The following is a 20,139-nucleotide window of genomic DNA, read 5'->3' on the forward strand; positions in this document are numbered from 1 at the left end:
CTCCATAGGAGAATACTCAGTTATTCTTCGTCCCAGCAGACTCGGGGGTGCCGTTTCTTTCTAGCTTGCTCATCCCACTTGTGATGCACAGATCTTTTCAGCCATCCTCTTACCCAATAGATGTTTCAGACATGATGTAGATCCCAGTACACAGTATTACTTCAAACTACGAGGAGCCTAAACAAAGCTCTCTGACTGGTCTCATTAAAGCCCTATTATCTGAGAGGCTCCTTACCCTGCCCTGTTGAGAGGAAAGGTATGTGGGAATCACAGCATGCCAACAACTCTCTCCAAATAAGTCCCTTCAAACCCTTTATACTTCCATGTGGGGAGAAATTTAACTATGTCTAAATTTATAAATGTGTAAATCCTGGTTTAGCACTTTACTTTGGATTTTGGTGTCTATCTTCCTATGCCTAAAATATCCAATTTAACATCCTTTAGCCTAAATAGAAAATAATTTAAAGAGCAACCTATACCTTGCAGCCTTCTAGGTAGCTTTCTTCTCCCCACCAATGATACCATGTACCCTTGGCTGAAGTCACTTGGGATATGTTTACATTAACAACAAAACAAAACCAAATGAACTTCTTCTAGACTGTTTTTGCCAACCATTAGAAGACAACTTTCCACCTTATTTTTTAGATAGAGTACAATTCAACTTTGATCAGAGTGACTAGTTCCATATTTACCCAGAGCCATTATCTAGGTATTAATTTTATTTTTAAAAGCGTGATGTTTTCACAATAGCAAAGATATGGAATCAATCCAAATGCCTCTCAATGATAGACAGACAGGATAAAGAAAATGTGGTACCTATACACCATGGAGTACGATGCAGCCATAAAAAGGAATATCATGTCCTTTGCACTGACATGGATGGGGCTGGAAGCCATTATCCTCAGCAAACTAATGCAGGAATGGACAACCAAACACCACGTGTTCTCACTTATAAGTGGGAGCTAACAATGAGAACACATGGACACAGAGAGGGGAACAACACACACTGGTGCCTGTCAGTGGGTGGGGCAGGGGGCGGTGGAAGGAGGGAGAGCATTAGGAAAAATAGCTAATACATGGTGGGCTTAATACCTAGGTGATGGGTGATAGGTGCACCAGACCACCATGGCATGCACATTTGTAACAAACCAACACATCTGCATGTACCCAAGAACTTAAAATAAAAAAAAGCATAGGGCTTTTAAAGAGCTGATCTCTAGCAATTGGCAGTAGTAGTTATAAGATTGAGTATATATGTTTTTTTAAGAGTTTATATTTTTTATTCTGGGACATTTTTAACCTTTACAATTATATCCAAATATGTTAGATTTATCCTAGCTAGGTTATTGAAACTACCTTTATTTATTATTCCTGGCTTATGCAATGTAGTCATTTTGGTGTGAGAGTTTGAATTGTGGGCATTTTGTACCATATTTTTAATGCCATATCTGTAAATATTCATGGAGACCAATGGATGGATAAGAGGCTACAATATGATTGAGTTATTGATTTCATGTATAGTTTGGTGATAACACTCAGAAAGATTAATGATATTTTTCTGATGATGTCAAAATATTGCTGTATTTTTTTTTCTGTTTACTTACAGTCAAGTCAAATCTTGGTGTCAAAACTGCTGCATTAAAAATGTCACATCAAAAGGTTTTGGGCACTGAGCATCCATCATGGATGAGTGTCAGGAGTGTCACCTTTTCCCATATCCTTCCTTAGGACAGTGAAGGAGGGAGCAGAGTAATAAAAAGCAGACGCCTTTGAGCATTAAGGAATGGTTGAAACAAAAAAGATACAAGAGGCCCGGAATTTGCTCATTAAACAGGAAAGAGAAAGAGACTGTGTTAGAATTAACATGGCCAGAGCACAGGGAGAAGGCAATGAGGAATTTCCTGAGCAGGGCAAGGAGAGCTGATTGAAGCAAGAAGCTGGGAGAGATAAACTTTCATGTTTGACTAAGCTCATCAAAGGAGGCACAGGAAATAGAATTCTGTGTTAACCATATTAATTTTGATATGCCTATTAGATCCAAGAGGGTCGGTGAGTAGGCAGTTGGGTAGGTGAATATTAAACCTCATTAAAAAATTCAGGCCCAGAGATAGAAATTTTGGAGCTGTCAGCAAACAGATGGATGATGCTTAAAACTGCAAGGCCAGAGGAGATCTCTTAGGGAGGAGTTCAGTTAAAGAGGAGGGCCCAATGTTGTATCTGTATTTATTATTCATGAGTCAAGAAGAGCACAGGTGCAAGAGAGCACTTGGTCAGGAAGAATCATGGACACTGAGATGAACAGCAGGGAAGCTGGAAATCAAGTAGAAGGTGGTGTTACTTAAGCTAAGAGTGAAATGTATTTCAGAGAAGAAGGAGTAATGGAATGTGTCAAATGCCAGTGAGAGGCTGAAAAGGCATAGATTGATTTCTGTATTTTTTCTAGGGGTGCATATTATAAAACACATGGGATATAGGTGCTATTAATTTTTATGTAGAAAGTGACTAGCAGGAAACTTAATACTAAATCTTTCACTTCTTAGTGCAGAAACTGATTACATCAGAATTCTCTAGTTTGTCCCAGGGGGAGTAGGGAGTTTTATAGGTAAAATAATTCTAAGAAACATGAACAACTAGATGCCTTAAATGCCTTTTAATGAAATTCCTTGTCTATGACATGGCATTAAATATGCTTAGAGAGTTAACTGCGAAGAGAATAAATAAATGCCAGTATGTTTAAAAACTTGAGAAATTCCTGTCAGCTCACTAATTTGCAGCTAGGATTTTAGCTGACTGTTTTCTAAGACCAGAAAAAACTCAAGAGAAAAGCAGCATTTAGAAAGGTGTGCATGTGCCCAAGACGCCTTATTAGTGAGCCATGTGGCAGTTTCTTGCCACTTAAGCATTTCATTGCTTTGGTTTCTTACTTTTCCAAATTCATAGTGAATTGCCAACAAAGCACTGAAGCTCAAAAATGACACCTCATATTAACCTAACAAGGCGTTATGGGTTATACAAGAATGTGTTAGATATTTATAGCTTGTTGAAAATTTCTGCCTACACCATCTCTGAGGTTCAAATACAAAGACCCCCTCCATCCTAATAGCATCAGTGTAGCCATAACTAATACATTTTACAAGTAAAATGCATTGCACATGCAGATTCAGGATATTCTTGAGGTTGGCAAATGAACAAGAATTCACATAAGAATTGGACTGTACTTGCTAATTTGATAAAGATGCTTTATGAGGCCACCGGCTTTGAGGCAGTTCCATCTCTGCTTTCTCCCTTGAAATCATGATATCCCTTCTTAACCCCAAATCACAAAGGTACTAAGGAATAGAGGCAGATGCGCCCATTCCAGTGATTTTTGGAGGATTTTGCTCCCCGTGGGGGACATTTGGCAATGTCTGAAGACTTTGAAATATATTGGATAAAGGCCAAGGAGGCTGTTAAATGTCTTGTCATGCACAGAGAAGCCTCCTACCACAAAGGATTATCCAGCCCCAAATGTCAGTATATAAATGAGAACCCCAGATAGGTATGAGACCTAGATGAGAAAAGGGAAAGGAGAAAGAAAGAAGAGGAGCAAAAGAGAAAGTAGGGATGAGAAACAGAAGGAGGCATTTATAGATGTGGTAGAATAAAGAAACAGGAGCAAATAGAGGATTTTTTGTAGACACCCTGGGTTGGTTTTCTCGTTTCCCCAGGGTGAATCTCTGTGGGGCACTAAATGGTAGGAATTATAACTTGAGATGTTAGTGAATACTGTAGGATTCACCTGTAGGTGCAAAAATGGATTCAGTCAAGTGATGCCTTTCTCTAAGAATTAATTTACTTAAAAATGGTACCAGAGATAACATTATTGAAAAGGCTTTTGATTCTTCAGGGTGGTACAAATGTCTTTCATTTTCATAGGAAAATTAAAAAAAAATCTCTTGGTCAGATCAGAGTCTACATCACTTGTTCTTTCTCTGGTCTTTTCTTCCTACATGCCTCCTCTTCCAGAGGACCAGTCTGCGTTGTATTCCATTAAAGTTGTGTCTAGTTCTAGACAAACAGCATTGTCCTACAAATATTTTATTCATTCATTTTCTCTTTATTCTGGCTGCCCTTATTCACCTCTCTCCTTTCTCTGAAATCTCTTTCTCTTCCATTTGTTTTCTGGAGTCTAGAAGAGTCCTTCAATAGATAGAGTGGAACAAGGTTTAGAGAGTTTTTCTGGGAATTGATTTATCTTGTCTTAGAGAAGGACAGGGCCAGCTAGAAAGTTGGAGAATGCAGTTCCTTTGGACTAGACCGAAGCTGTCAGAAATGGGTCAAATGAATTAAATAAGACTTGCTTAGAGTCAGGTCTGTTGTCTGTTATGAGTGAAGGCAGTACTGGAGTTGTCGTTATTGTTAACGGAGAACTTTCTCACACAAAGAGACTCTTGAAAATGAAAATTCTGATATTGCTTATTTCTATCTTCTGCCACACTGTCACTATTTCTTCATCTTCCAAATCTTGATTGAAGAATGGCCATGCCATTTCTATGTTCCTCTGCTGTAGGAGTCATGGGTGGCAAAGTAGGTTCAAAGTGAAGGGGTTTTGAAATATTAAAATAAACAGTAGCAACTCTATTTGCGACTGTAGTTAGACAGAGACACGTACATACATATTTGTATGCAATATTATGTTAAAAATGTATGTGTGGGAGATGTTGGGGCTGACATGTGAATTTGAAAGGGTAAATGAGAAAAATTTTAAGTAAGGTGATTATTGATTGGTCAATATTAAATGAGGCAGGGATTCCCAAGCCATGGAACTTCTGTTTTGTTTCTGTTTATGTCTTTTCTCAATTTTATGAAAGAAAAAGAATTTCATTCATAATGAAGGCATAGTTCAACACTAGGTGGATATTGCTTAATTGGAGAACTTACTGGAGTGTGTGATGGGGCTGCTGTGCCTTCATTAAATTATGTGTGCATTGGCTATGAGCAATTGCATGTAAATTAAGGGTAAGTTTGGCATGTGCATGTCAAATAGTGGTTTAGATGATATCCTCATCAATTTTATATAATTTGTGCCAGTTGGCTTTCAGAAATATATATATGAGGAATGTCAGTTTTGCATTTGTGCATGTGCCTGTATTTTTAGCATGAGAAGCAGATTTTCTATTAACATATATCAAAAGAGAAGATTCACATATCAGGGATTTTTGAAATGAGCAGTTTTTGCTAATATTCATTTAAAGAGCATATGATGTTAGAAGATTATTATATTTAAAATAGAAACTAGCATGGTATATCTAAGGTTATGTTATTTGGCCTACATTACAGAGCAATGACAGTTGCATTCATCTAAATCACACCATTTATCTGAAGAAAAATAACAGATCCCAAAATGAGCAAGTCAAGTATCTTATCTCTTTGATGAATCATTGATTTGATCATGCAATTTGAGAGGACTGGGGAGACTAGAGGCCCTAAATTACCATTGAAAGCTGTAGATGTGATGATTAGAGGCACAGTTCAGGTAATTATGTGACTGTCTTCTGAAATATAGCTGCATTCATACAATCACATTTCTTAAGTATCTACTGTCAGATGCTTTTGAAAGGTGCATATTTTTAAGATTGTATTTTTTTTTTCTATTGGAAAACAGGAAACTATACACTTATTTAATATGCAGCATTCACAAATCAAACATGCTCTGACTATCCATTCGTGTTCTTGTTTAGTGGTGAGAACATTGCCAGATCCAACGTCGAGCTTCTATGAAGCTGAGATTTGCCGTGGAATCAATATTCACCCCCCTTCAAGGAGCTGTTTTGTTTTTCTTACTTCCTATTTTCTTCCAAGTCTAATTCACGGTCCACATTGCACTGCTGTCCACCCTGCTGCAGAGACCAGAGGATGCCCCTGAATCCAGGGTAGCCTTCATGCCAGTGCTGCCCACTCTACCAGTCTGCCAGGCCCTCTGAGAACAGAGAAGGTGTTTACCTGATGTGAGCTGTACGGATTAGTAACGAGACTTACTTTAAACAAAAATTAGAGAAAATTCAGTATTACTTGTCTACTAACATCACTATCACTCATTAGCATTCCGATTATTATTTTTTTTAGTCCAAGAGAAAGGTGTGTAGGTATAGACATGAGGCAGGAATTATTTGTATCTTGTGTACTTAAGAACCTATTCATCTGTGTGGTCATGATTGGTTAAGAATGTGCGAGCATAAAAAATTTAGAGACCATTGCTGTAAATTATGAATTCCTGTTTGATATTCTGCTTCTCTTTATTCCTGCTCCATTTTTAACCCATACGGTATGCATTTCTCTCTGATATCAAGGTCCTCCTGGTGTATCTCTTGGCTTTCATTAGCTATGTGTGTGTGCGATCTGCCAGGTTTTATAATTTTGGTTTACCTTAGTTTTGAGATCGTACATAATTCTAGACTTCTGCTTGGTTTTTAACTCTCCACCCAATGTAGACCTTTATGGTAAACATTTTTGTTTTCCCACATTTATACAAAGTTATACACATAGACGTATATGAATACATACATAAGGATTTAATTGTTGCTTAAAATACAAATGTAGCTGGGTGCAGTGGCTCATGCCTGTAATCCCAGCACTTTGGGAGACTGGGATGGGCTGAATGCTGCAATCCAGGAGTTTGAGCCTAGCCTGGGCAAGATGGTGAAACCCCATCTGTACAAGAAAACCCCACAAAAATTAGCCAGGAGTTGTAGCATGTGCCTGTAGTCCCAGCTACTTGGGTGGCTGAAGCGGGAGGATTGTTTGAGCCGAGGAGGCAGAGGTTGCAGTGAGCTGAGATTATACCACTGCACTCCTGCCTGGGTGATAGAGTGAGACCCTCTCTCAAAAAATTAATAATTATAATAAAAATAAAAATGTATTTACAATTTTTTATGTACACACTATACATATTATACCATAATTTATTTTTAATGGTAATGTACCATGGAAATTACATCTTGCTAATAGGTAAAACTCTAATTCAGTCTTTAAAAATCACCACTTTAGCCTGGTACAGTGGCTCACGCCCACAATCCCGGCACTTTGGGAGGCCCAGGTGGGTGGATCAACTGAGATCGGGAGTTCAAGACCAGCCTGACCAACATGGTGAAACCCCATCTCTACTAAAAATACAAAATTAGCTGGGTGTGGTGATGCATGCCTGTAATCCCAGCTACTCAGGAGGCTGAAGCAGGAGAATCGCTTCAACCCAGGAGATGGAGGTTGCAGTGAGCAGAGATCACGCCATTGCACTCCAGCCTGGGCAAAATAGTGAAACTCCGTCTCGCAAATAAATAAAAAATAAGTAAAAATTACCACTCTATTCCATGGTGTCTATTTAACCCTGTTTCTATGGATAGACATTTTTAGGTTATGTAGTATCATTGTCATTGTTTGCAAACAATGTTGCAGTGAACTTTATAGTGCTTCAAAAATAAAATCATAACAGAAATCAAGACCATGTCACATGCTAAAAACTTATTAAGATTGGCTGTATTTGTGTCAAGTTTATAAGTTACATAATACGTACAGCAAAGTTACCCAAAATCTGTAAGTGAATTTTTCTCCACATGGTTATAGTCTCAGTTCCTGTGTCTGGGTTGGGGTTGCCTGTTTTTCCCATTGATTACCATATTTCTGTGGAATTCTTAGGCAGCAGGGAACACAGTGGTGAGAAGTGGGAAGACAGCAAGACTGAGGAATGTGAGGGGGCAGGAACTCCCAGCTACCGGGAACAAACTGTCTGATAAGAAACAGGAGGCTTGGTTTGACAGGTAACAAAAATTGAATGTGCGGAAGATCCTTGATTAGAGTAGAATGAGGTCTTCGTAGCCATTTAGATCATTGTAGGCTTGCTTTCTTCCTGCTTCTGTTTGAGCTGAGTCTAGAAAATTCTCAGCTCTCAAACTTGATCTATACCAAACTCCACTCATCCTTCAAAACGTGAACATTATATCCCTCTAGAAGATATAAAACCCTGTACCTAAGGTCAGGAGCTCTGAAGCCTGTATTCTCCACCACTGAATAGCTTGGGAGTTCTGGGTAGTCTGTTTAAATTCCCACACCTGCAGTTTTTTATTGTGGCCAGCTCTTAGATGCAGGAGAAGAGGTTCAGAAAGAATAGTGGGGTGGACTGCAGGAGAGGTAGGTAGGAGCTGTATTATACAGCCTTCTTAATAACAAAATGAAAAGGCCTGCAAGTACATGGAAGACTCTGGGTTAAAATCAACCTATTATTGACACTGTAGCCTAATATTTCTAAATGACCTCTGTGACAGTGTCCAGGCAACCCTAAAACTGGGGGAGATGATTATGTAAGACTTGAACACTCCAATTGTGAACTCTTATAGTAACATATATGGCTGAGAGAAATTGCATCAACCATTAAATATTAAATAGATGAAATAAAAAGCACAATAATCTAAGCTTCATTTACTGTATAGCCACCAATGAAGACAGAAGTAGAGCCATGTTTATGGGAAATGCTCAGAAGCAAAAAATGAGCATACCATAAAAAGAAAAAAAAAGGAAAATTACCATCAGCAAAATGTGGTTCACTGATTTTTTGACAGCTTGTCGAGATTAGTGTTTCTTATCCTTCAATGCCAGACAGTGGAGATGAGTCAGGGGAGAAGCTGTAGGTGGAAAACTAAGAGTAGGAAGGAATGAAGGAAAGCCAGAGTCAAGAGCTACCTGTTCTGCTTGATGTCGTGACAGCTGGCCTCTGTGTAATTGGGTTGGATGACTCAGGTTGTATACTGGCACTTCTTGGCCATACATCAGCACCAGGACTATTTGAAAACTACTGCTCCGGAACAAAGATTTTTAGCCCCAAGTTGAGACTCAAAAGGAAAGGACTTTCTGAAATGTGAACTGAGCCTTCCATTTGCTTTGCCAACAATGAATGTCTTTCTGCTATTTTTTTTTTTTTATATTACCAAGCTCTGATTCTTTTGGCAGCTGGCACAAAATGCCTTTTCCAAAATTGGTGGCTGTTGGCAGTATCCAGAAATAAATTGAAGTCATAATTATAATAGTCATCCCTTGGGAAAAGAAGTTGAAACTTGGTAAATCAGACTTACAGTAACTCCAAGAATTGGAGCCAAACGGAAGCATGCAGAGCACCTAGGCTGGTTCCTAGTACAGTAGCTACCCTTTAAAGACATGGCCCATGCTTTGTTCTCTGTGACCTTCCAATCACATGCTTTGCATTTCATTGGCTTTAATAAATACACATTGAAAAGCTTGATCACAATTGTATCACAGAAATAAGAATAATTTATAGTTTTGTGACAACTGATGACCCAAATCAGCAAGTGACAAGTTAAGTTTGGTGAAACTAAGGAAATACCAAGTAAGCAGTTACTATTGAATGGGGGAAGGGAGATAGCAGCAAAATAAAATCTTCTGAATTATATACCTGTTGGTGATAGAAGACATTCGGCCTTGAAGACAATATCCTGTATGTAAGACAATTATATAACATCTAATATTGTGAACAGAGGCACCGGATTGCTGATTAAGACAAATCGTATAAGCACCAAACCAACAAATGGCATGATTTCAGCCTTTGTTTAAAGCCACTGTGTTTTGTGTTCACTTATACAAATTTGTCCTATTTCTTTCTTTTCTCTAAAACTCAGAATCTGAGTGCAAATGTATTTATGGATAAAGAGTGTCGTGCTGGCGGTAGCAACATCTAAATGAACTGGTCTAGAATGTGACCTGTTTCCTGTGAGCCCCTCATGTGACTAAGGGCAGAATTGTTTTAGGTAAAATAATGTTTCAGCTGCCTAGCATGAGACATAATTATCTCTTGGATAATTATATCTACATCAACATGTTTCAGCCAATGGGTTAAGCATTTTATGTGTCATTTGTTCCTCAAAAGAACCCTTTATGATAGATATTATTGTAGCCATTTTAAAATGAGGAATTCAAGGAACTGGATAAAAAACTTTCCTAAACTCTCACAGCCACAGCTAGTAGCAGGTAGGGCCAGGATTGTCGTGCCTCTCAAAGCTGGTATGCTTCCCATCAGCCTTCCGCCGCCTCTGGGCTGGCTGCTTAATTGGGGCTGGATCACATACAATCTCTCGCCTGGTTTTTCCTTCCCATTCATCAGGTCTGTCTCCCTACAATATTTTAACACCTCAAGGACGGGAACATTTTTTGGCATCTCAATTCTTAGCTTGTCTGTGATAATGATGATCACATCCTACAAAAATTTCGGTTTTGCGAAGCAGACTTTCTCACTATCTTTTTGCTCTGTTTTCAACTCAAGTGAAATCCAACATCCACCACCACCACCTCGGCCACCACCAACTTCTGTCCCTAGCCTGCTCTTCACCTCCATTTTCCCTCGGATCTTTGTGATGTATTTTCAGCACCCATTTATGCTTCATACCTGGATTTTCTTGTTTCTTATTTTACAGATTGCTGGCATGTTTTGTGAGTACATTTTGCATATTGTCAATCTGCCACATTGGAACATCATTTTAACACTGACTTCAAAAATATCTCCAATTCTTAGTGTCCCAGTGTAGGTGAGGCATTTTCATCTGCACAGATGTATATATCAATGAGATTCAAGGGCAACATTTTTTCAAGACTTGATGCTTTTGTACATTTTATGTATGTAGAATTTTTAAATAAGTGGCTTAATTGCATTCTGAATCTACTCAGATATTACAGTTTTTATTTGGAATTCAGATGACTTAACAGAGGACCTCATTATGTGACTAGCTGTTCCTTTAAGAACTCCCTCTTTTTTAAATGAACAAGGTGGAAAGAGCTTCAAAAAAGTTGGAAGAGGATGCAAATCTATTTCAGGGATGCATTTCAGAGAAGTTAAAGCTCTACTTTTGCTTTTCTAACACCTCCCAAAATCTCAGTTTAATCTTCAGGTCACCAGAAAAGTATCCAATTATTTTAAATAACATTGTCTTTTAAGATTAGATTCCTGTGCCTTTAATTAATGATGTATTGTTTAACTTCAATTATTAAAAACAGCCAGTGGTAAATATAAATACATTTTTCCTTTGTCTGTTTATAAAAATGAACATAAATAGAAGAACTTATGACACTGAAAACAAGCACTTGGGAGACACCATGGATGGAAACAAGCAAAAAGTTGAGTCCTTTCATGTAGAAATGGACCTAGTTTCAGTCCACTGCTAGGAGGGCAGCACAAGCTCGGAGAGCCTTTGTTGTTTGTTGTGTTTGTATTACAATTACCAGTAACTTTGAATCAGTGATTCCTATTCTCATAAGACATTTTACTGATCAGAATCTTCTTATTTTGTTGAATTCTCTCTGACCTAAATTTTTGATTCTTTAAATTAATAACCTTTTAGCATGTTGGGAATCTCAGATCACTTTGATAATCTAGAAATCAGTGGTTTCTCTGTCCAGGAAAATACAGACACACATAGACACACCAAATCTAGCATACAATTTTGGAGGGTTTGAGAATTGTTGAACCTATTTGAGGACCCATTATTTTAAAGAGCTTCATGATGGCCAATGTGTTTTCACCAAACAAAATTATAATGTTATCTCTTTAAGAACATTAAGTTAGATCAAATGTTTCTGTGGATCAAACATTTTAACAGTTTCCATCCATGGATCAAAATGTAGAGTAAATAAGTGAACAAAAGCGAACTACGTTAATAAAGGCAGCCATGGGCATAAAACTCTCCAGACACACAGCCACCTGCACATAAAAAGATACACTCTCAGTATTTCCTTACCAACCCGTGGTACTCATGCTGCTGAAGTAGTGCCTCGATCTGAATTTTACTACACTAGACTAAATAACATCCAGTTTTCTGTAATTTGAACAGCCTAGAGATAGTGTGATGGATCCTTAGGTTTTTAAAATGATAAATCAAGCATTTCTGTATTCTTTCCATTGATTTTTGCCAAAGGAAATTAGGATCTGTTTTTATAGGGTCCTCTACAGCATATTCAATATCAAAATGCAGAAAATGTCCTTGATGTTTAAGCCCCTTTATTCATAGTGAAGATAATCCTGTTGCTGTTTAATCTCTTTATTTATTAGCTTTCATAGTTGCCACTAAATATTTTGAATCGCTTCCAAATTTCTTGGTCTATAATTACATTTCTCACTCAACTGAGAGATGTCAGTAGCTTTATCTGTTTTACAAAAATGCATTAAGTACCTTAAGATCCTTTAAAACAAGATATCACGTGTCAAAGTATAATTCTCAAAATGTTACACATAATTCTCATATAAATAGGTACTAAGCACATGTCAAGATTTCATTTAGCTCAACCATCAGGATGAAAAAGACAATTCAAAAAAGTAGAATATATATATATATAGAGAGAGAGCGTGTGAGTGTGTGAGAGAGACTATACGTAATATATATATGTATTTCTCTACATATTATATAGTATCTCTGTATCCATATCTCTATGGATATATTCAAAAATATAAATGATATATATTCTATTCACAAATATAGATTTTGATTGCATTCCTGAATGAGACCAATCTTTCCTCTCTCATTTATTTCACAGCATTCATTTAGAGTAAAACTTCATATACTCAAGGTTTCTAGTTTACTAAGATGAATCACTTTTGTTTTGTTACTTTAGGTTCTTTCATATACAGCCTCTGTATGTATACTATACATATACACACAGACTGATCTGAAAGGCTTGTTAAAACACATTGCTGTGTTCCACCCCTAGTTCTTCTGTAGACCTGGGATGGGACCTGGGAGTGTGTGTGTGTGTGTTTTATTATACTTTAAGTTCTGTGGTACATGTGCAGAACGTGCAGGTTTGTTACATAGGTATATATGTATACACGTGTAGGAATTTGTGTTTCCGACCAGTTTCCAGCTGATGCACATTTTGAGAACAAGTGATTTAATCCCAGGCTTTGTTTGAGGATCAAGTAGGGCAGCAGAGAGTGTTGATTCACTCCCAAGAAAGTCAGTACAACCTCTGATTGGCTCCTTATCACGTATTCTATGTTATTCCTGTTTTCTTCTCCTGTCCCCTCTGTACCCACAAGATCATCCACACCTGTGGCGTCAGCTGCCAAGTCTTTATCGCTGCCAGCACAGCTGCACTCCAGTGCTGCTCCCTACCTTTGAACATTTCAAATCCCTAATAAGGGCCAGACTCCCAGTGTCTTCCTCACAGAAATCCGACCTCCCTCATTTGTCCCATTTCTGTCAGTGATTTCAATTCCACTGCAAACCAGGGCTAGAAGGCTCCAAATCACATGTTGTAAACTAGAAGGTGCTTTTCTTCCTCCCCAGTTATCATTGGCAGGCTTCTCTTAGTAGAGAAAATGTTTAATTTTTAGAAGTTTGGAATCCTAAAGAGATAATCCTTTCAATTTTCAATCTGCCAGTTCTCTGATTTGTTCCGAGGATGTAGTCTTAATTCTTTATAAGAAATAAAAGCTTCTGAGACTCCAAGGAAGTTTGCTGAGAATTGTAGTAAATCAGAGAAGCAAGCCAGTCCTGGCAATCTCTTGGAAGGACAGCTTTGGAGGACTGAGTGTCAGAGACCAGGCTTCTAGAGGATACGTCTGAGATGTGTAAGTGAGACTTGGAGGCAGGAGATAATAATATAAACTTCAGGAGTTTGGAAGGGCAAGAGAGTTTAGGAAGATTATCAAGACATTACAACTTCAGTTTCAGCTTCTCAGGAGGCTGAGGCTGAAGGATCATCTGAGCCCAGGAGGTGGAGGCTATGGTGAACCATGATCACACCGCTGTACTCCAGCCTGGAAGACAGAGTGTGAGACCCTGTCTCAAAAAATAAATATAAATAAAATTTAAATTTAAAAAGGGATGTAACAAGATCAGCTGAGGGGAATTGGTTTTGGAAGAGAGGAAACTATGGAGAGCAGAAGAATTGATGGGTGGATTTGAATAATGCTACAGAAATAAAGTTTGAAAGGAGAAAGAAATATAGTTTAGAGACTAAATCAAGTGGTTGGCTTTGGAGAGAAGGTAAATATTTTTATCTAAGCCCAGAGGAAAGAACGATGGCAATTATTTCAGGTGGCCTTGAGGTTAAATAGGAGAGGGGTAGTTGGGAGGTCATGAAGATGCTCAGGTAGATGAGTAGTCTGGGTGAGTGCTGGGCAGAGTGATTTTACCATGGGTCCCCCTGCTGCTACTTTCCTTCCTTGTCTACTCCTCTGTAATTGGGTTCAGTAAAGAAGGCTGAGGTTAGGATGACCTCCACATGTGAGGTTGATTTTCTTTGTTTCCATGTAGATGAACAGCCCCTGGGTATGGATGGCTGCTTCTTTTCCTCACATACTGTAAGTCCCATGTGGCCAGTAGATAACCTTTAATTTGTTCCCATTCTGTGCCAGTGCCTTAGAACTGTGTGTCAATGACAGCCAGCTGTCACGAGTTCCTTGGCTTCCCAAAGGGAAAGAAAGAAATTCCCATGAGGAAGTAGATGTCCCAAATTAGATTATTTTTGTTGAATGGAATAATTGAAAATGTTGAATGGGATCATTGACAACCTCCTGGTAATTTTGTGGGGGAGTTATTTTTAAAAGTTCTGTGTGAAAGACTTTCAAAGCAGAGCCCTTCTTTCTGTTTCTAGAGAAAAAAATGTGATGTGGTCTTCTCACCAGTGCTTTATGTAGGAAGGGATGGCAGAATGCCGAGGGAGGGAAGCCCGTCAGGTTATTGAAGTGGCCACTAGAACGTGTGTGTCTCTTTCCAGGACCATGAAACCTCCTTCCCCAGGGCTCTCTCAGCACAGAGGCTTTCCCCTCGGTGGTGCTTCCTAGATGGTGAGTTCTGCATTTCTTGGGGGTATTGTGGGAGGTGGGGAAGTTGAAGAGCAAGGTGTCAATTGATAGGGTGGACTCTAGTTGTCCAAAAGATTATTCAGAAAGCCTTCATGTGAAGTCCTCCACATGGTTGGTATTTTCGGGCTGAACGACATGGGCCTGCTGATGTTGCACTGTCCTTTCCTGAAGTCATTTCCCTCGAGGCGGCTTGGTTAACTCTGGCTGAACTCAGCATCCAGTTGCTCAGGCTGATGTTTCCCTTTCATCAGCCCTCTTTTCTTAAAACTTGAATGCCTGCCTTAAATTAATTCAGAGCAGTAGCTGGATTCTACAAGCATAGGATGGGTACTAATCTCTATGTTGTTTGCATCTTATGGAACATTCATATTATTTTTATGAGACCGTTATTTCAGTGAGATGTATACATTTCTGGGGAGAAGGGTAGAAAAATTCAGTTGCATTCAAATCTGCATGGCTCAGCATAACATATCCATGCATAATAGGTTAGTTATTTTATGATTGTTTAATGAGTCCTTTTTATCTCAAACATCTCTCTCTTAGATGCTGAGTAATACTGCCTTTCTATCCAATTACCTATATTGCAGTATCTTCTCACCTCTGTATATTCATGCTTACATACTACCAAATGTATCTGCTACCTGTTCTCTCTCGTTGAGATGGAGACATGTTCATTGTAGATACCCTTTCCTTTTTTTTTACCTATGTGAACATCTGGGAGGATGTAAATGTGAATAAGAGTATGACAGGATGTGTGAGTGTATGAACAAGCACTGGGATGGCAGCAACAGAGATCTATTAAGATTTAAGGACCGTCCAGTATTCTAGCATGACTGGAATGTCAGGGTTTAACTGGCAGCCGAAGAGAAGGGTCTAACTTTGGTGCCAGATCACAGAACATTTTGAATGCCATATGCATATTCTTCTAGTGTTATGAAGTTGGGCACTTCTATCTATATGAGATCTATTTCATATAAATCATAATGCAAGTTTTTGTTAATGTCTTATTAGCTGTCTCCGAGAACTTTCCTCCAGCTTCTTGATTCCATAGCAGTGAGAAACAAAATCATTTGTCATTTCTGAATTTGCAGAGGAACAACTTATATTTCAGAAAATTATGTTCTATCTAAAGTCTTAGATAAAATTACAACTATTGTGGGTAACAGTCTTAAACCAGTTAGTAGTTTTATTCCATAGTTTTATTTAAAAAACTTTTAAAAGGTAATTGCAGTCACGGTTTAAGGGAACAAAGTAGAGTGAATTTCTCCAAGGCAGATTTTATTCTATTCTTAGATTTTAGAGAGCAGGGACCATAATTGGCTGATTTCTTAGTTCAGTTTCTTTTGGAGAGAAGCTACTCATTACATGTTTGTGAATTCTAAATAATTACTTGCTTTTTGAGTTTTTCTTTCTTCTGCTATGTTTGTTTTGTAGAGAATCTATTTGTGATATCTGGGCTTTGCAAGATAGATTTAAGCGAGAAGCACATAATTGTTTTGGTTTGCTTTTCTTTTTCTTTTCTTTTCTTTTTTTTTTTTTTTGAGACAGGAGTCTGACTCTGTCACGTTGGCTGGAGTGCAGTGGCATGATCACGGCTCACTGCAGCCTTGAACTTCCTGGCCTCAGGCGATCCTCCCACCTCAGCTTCCCAAGTAGCTGGGACCACAGGGGCATGCCACTATCCCCAGCTAACTACAAAAATTGTTTTTTGTAGATATGAAGTGTTACTTTGTTGCCTAGGCTGATCTGACTCCTAGCGTCAAACAATTCTGTCACCTGAGCTTCCCAAATTGTAGCCAATAATTCTAATATTAAGAATATTCAAAATAATTTCTAGAAACCCAAAATTTGTAGTTTACATTTTTTTCCCTCACACCATAGATGCAGCTCAATCTCTTTTTTGATAATGCTTAAATATATTTTTTTTTTTTTCTGTTTTGGCGTCCTTCAGACATGATGCTAAGGATGCAGGTCAAAAGTGAAATGATTCATTTAAGACCACATACAGTCCCTGGCCTAAATCTTCAAGCTGTTTTCCAAAATGGGAAATCACTTCCCTTAGAAGTCTACATAACAATAGCGTTTTCTAGCTTTATTTACTTAATAAAAACATACCAAGTGCTACCTTTCTTTATGATCCTGTGCTAATTTCAGGAGGCATAAAAGATTAAATGAAACAGATTTTTAAAGAGGCAGGTCTGGCCGGGTGTGGTGGCTCATGGCTGTAATCCCAGTACTTTGGGAGGCCAAGGCAGTTGGGTCACAAAGTCAGGAGTTTCAGACCAGCCTGACCAACATGGTGAAACCCCATCTCTACTAAAAATGCAAAAATTAGCTGGTGCGGTGGTGTATGCCTGTAGTCTCAGCTATTCAGGAGACTGAGTCAGGAGAATCCCTTGAACCCGGGAGGCAGAGGTTGCAGTGAGATGAGATCATGCCACTGCACTCCAGCCTAGGTGAGAGAGTGAGACTCCGTCTCAAAAAAAAAAAAAAGAAAAAAGAAAAAAGAAATTAGACAGGTCTGTAGTCTCATAGTTATCTGTGAAGATAGTCTGTATAAGAAATTTTTAAAAATGTAAATGTGCCTGGAGGCAGGTGTAATACATTCTGGCTAGGGGAGGGAGGTTGGGACTGAGAAAGGTTTCACAGGGGCACAAGTACTTGAACTGGTTCTTTAAAGACAAGTACAATTTCTATGGCAGAGGCAATGGAAAGGGCTTTCTAAGCCTTAGAATAGCAGTGGCAGAGGTATGAAAGTGCTGAGGTTTTCCTAATAGATTTAGGGACTGGCCAGGAGATTAGCATGACTGCTGTGTGGGGGTTTTGACTGGCAGAGTCAAAGAGGAGGTTATAAATTTGGTGCTAGATTACTGAACGTTCTGAATGCCCTATGTATTTTTTTCCCTAGCAACTTCTGCTGATCGCTTTTATCGAATAGACAGATCTCAGGTAAGTTTTCTTCCAGCCTGCTTGTGAAAGTGAAAAATTCCCAAGTTCATATACTTCATTGGTAGCTAATCTCAGAAATTTTTCTAATGAAAAACACTGAGACATTTACAAATTTTGGAGTGGGGTTCACAACCTAAGCCATGAACCTTTTATTTATCTTCATGTGTTTTATGATTTATGGACTCAAGATGATATAGCTTGATCTTGCAAATGAGTACAGAAAATAAGTTGACTTGTAGGCATTATCACCAGCCTGTACTCCAAATGTTCATTCACACAGATAGTTTTACTCCTTCTTAGCGAAATTTTATGTCTTTTTAAGCTCATTTCTGTTTAGCAAGTTTGAGGCCCCAAGTGTATATCTAGGCTACTTAGTTTCAGTTTGCCAAGCCCTGCAGGTCAGTGATGAGAAAAAAAAAAAAAAAGGCTTATTCAAGGTCACAAGTCCTCCCATTATCTGAATTCTCCTAGAAAAATAATGTACAGTATTGAATCCAATAATAAAGCCAGTTTTTAACCATGCTGCTTAGCTTTGACCAGGTCATGGGGTGGAAGTCCAGGCTATCATACACTCCTGCTGGACCACATGGCATGTGGGTGTCACTTCATAGTATTTGAGAATAAGATGAGTCAAGACCATTTCTAGATATACCTAAAATAATTGGGCTGGGTGCAGTGGCTCATGCCAGTAATCCCTGCACTTTGGGAGGCTGAGGCAGATGGATCATGAGGTCAGAAGATCAAGACCATCCTGGCTAACATGGTGAAATCCTGTCTCTACTAAAAAATACAAAAATTAGCTGGGCATGGTGGCAGGTGCCTGTAGTTCTAGCTGCTCTGGAAGTTGAGGCAGGAGATTTACTTGAACCCAGGAGGCGGAGGTTGCAGTGAACCAAGATCATGCCACTGCACTCCTGCCTGGGTGACAGAATGAGACTCTGTTTTCAAAAAAAATCCTGGTTAATTGGAAATCAAGGGGATTCATCTCTCCCTGTCTCCCACTGCCTGCCATAGCACAGCCCTGGGGAGGAATGCCAACCAATGAAGCTTCTGGGAACACACTGTGATCCTTTGACACGCTGAAGAATTTCATTATTCCTGGAGACCGAGAATCCTTGTTTTGTTATTCTTCATGCAACAGACTTCTTGTTCTTCCTTAGGAACATTTGCACTTTGTGATGGAGATTTCCCAAGATGAGATTTTTATTCTGGATCCAGATATGGTGGTGTCACAGCCAGCGGGGACACCTCCGGGCATGCCTGACCTGGTGGTGGAGCAGGCCTCGGGGTAAGTGTGCTTCTCCTTGCCTGTGAGGCTGGCCTCAGGGTGACATCGTGTCTAGTTTGCCTTTGAACTTGCCGTTATTCTGATGACATCAAACATAAAGATCTTCTTGTTGTGTTTCCTTAGAGTGGTTATTTTATAAGTCTGTCTGATGAATGGCTGTGTAGAAACACAAAACCAGATTTGCATCATGTCCAAGCCTTCTTTACCCATCACAGCAACACTTCTTAGCAAATCTGGAAAATACTGGTACTTGTGTTTGTGCTTATATGTTTGTAGTAACTCTGTTACCCACATAAAAAATAGACACAGATGATTTGACAGTTTTTCTCCTCTTCCTCCTCGTCGTCTTCTTTGCGATTTCCAGGCTGCTGGAGACATGTAGATTATATAACAATAACTATGACATACCAAACGCTTTTTAGGACCTATGTCCTGTGCCTCTCTTCTATTTGTACCACCACTTCATAGCGACTTAATCATCGTAAGTGCTCTGTGCTTATTTTCTCATCTGGAAAATACAAATAATAGTAATCCTCACTCAGAGAACTGTTTGGTGATTAAAAGAATTGATACAGGTAAAGCACTTGAAGTCATTCCTGACATTTTAAAAACACTCATTAAATAGAGTGTTATTAAAATAATCATCATCATAATTCCACAGTGACCTTGAACATTTGGTACAATTATCTTTAATTCATAGATTAAAAGATTGAGACCTAAAGGGGTTATTTTACTTGCCCAGCATTTCATAGAAAATAAGTAGAAAAAATGAGATTCAGTCCTGGGTTACCTGATGCCAGAGCCCACACATTTAACTACCACCTTGCACCACAAAACATAATTAGGAGTTCTAAGTGATTTCAATAATTCGGAACTATTTATTTAGTGAATTTTTTTGTGCCAGGTCCCAGTGTAAGCACTTGGGGTGTAACAGTGCAAAAGTAAAAACAGATAAAATCTTTGCCCTTGTGAAATTTAGGGTTTTGGGGCCTGAATTGTTGAAATAAGAATTGCTATAGAAACCATACACAATGTGCCCAAATAGTAAATGCGCATCATCCAC

General features: G+C 38.7%; 1 protein-coding gene across 17 annotated transcripts in view; it reads left to right on the forward strand.

Annotated features, from left to right (window-relative positions):
* The window catches only part of DGKI (diacylglycerol kinase iota), a 448,494-nt gene that overhangs the window by 355,287 nt on the left and 73,068 nt on the right, over positions 1 to 20,139 (forward strand). For all 17 annotated transcript variants that reach the window (XM_035254659.3, XM_035254662.3, XM_035254663.3 and 14 more), the window contains 3 exons: positions 14,752 to 14,821; positions 17,748 to 17,788; positions 18,949 to 19,076. In XM_035254659.3, the coding sequence (XP_035110550.1) occupies positions 14,752 to 14,821; positions 17,748 to 17,788; positions 18,949 to 19,076 (239 nt within the window). The remainder of the gene's footprint in view (positions 1 to 14,751; positions 14,822 to 17,747; positions 17,789 to 18,948; positions 19,077 to 20,139) is intronic.

This window comes from Callithrix jacchus, chromosome 11 (genome assembly GCF_049354715.1).
Source record: "Callithrix jacchus isolate 240 chromosome 11, calJac240_pri, whole genome shotgun sequence".
Classification (NCBI taxonomy): Eukaryota; Metazoa; Chordata; class Mammalia; order Primates; family Cebidae; genus Callithrix; species Callithrix jacchus.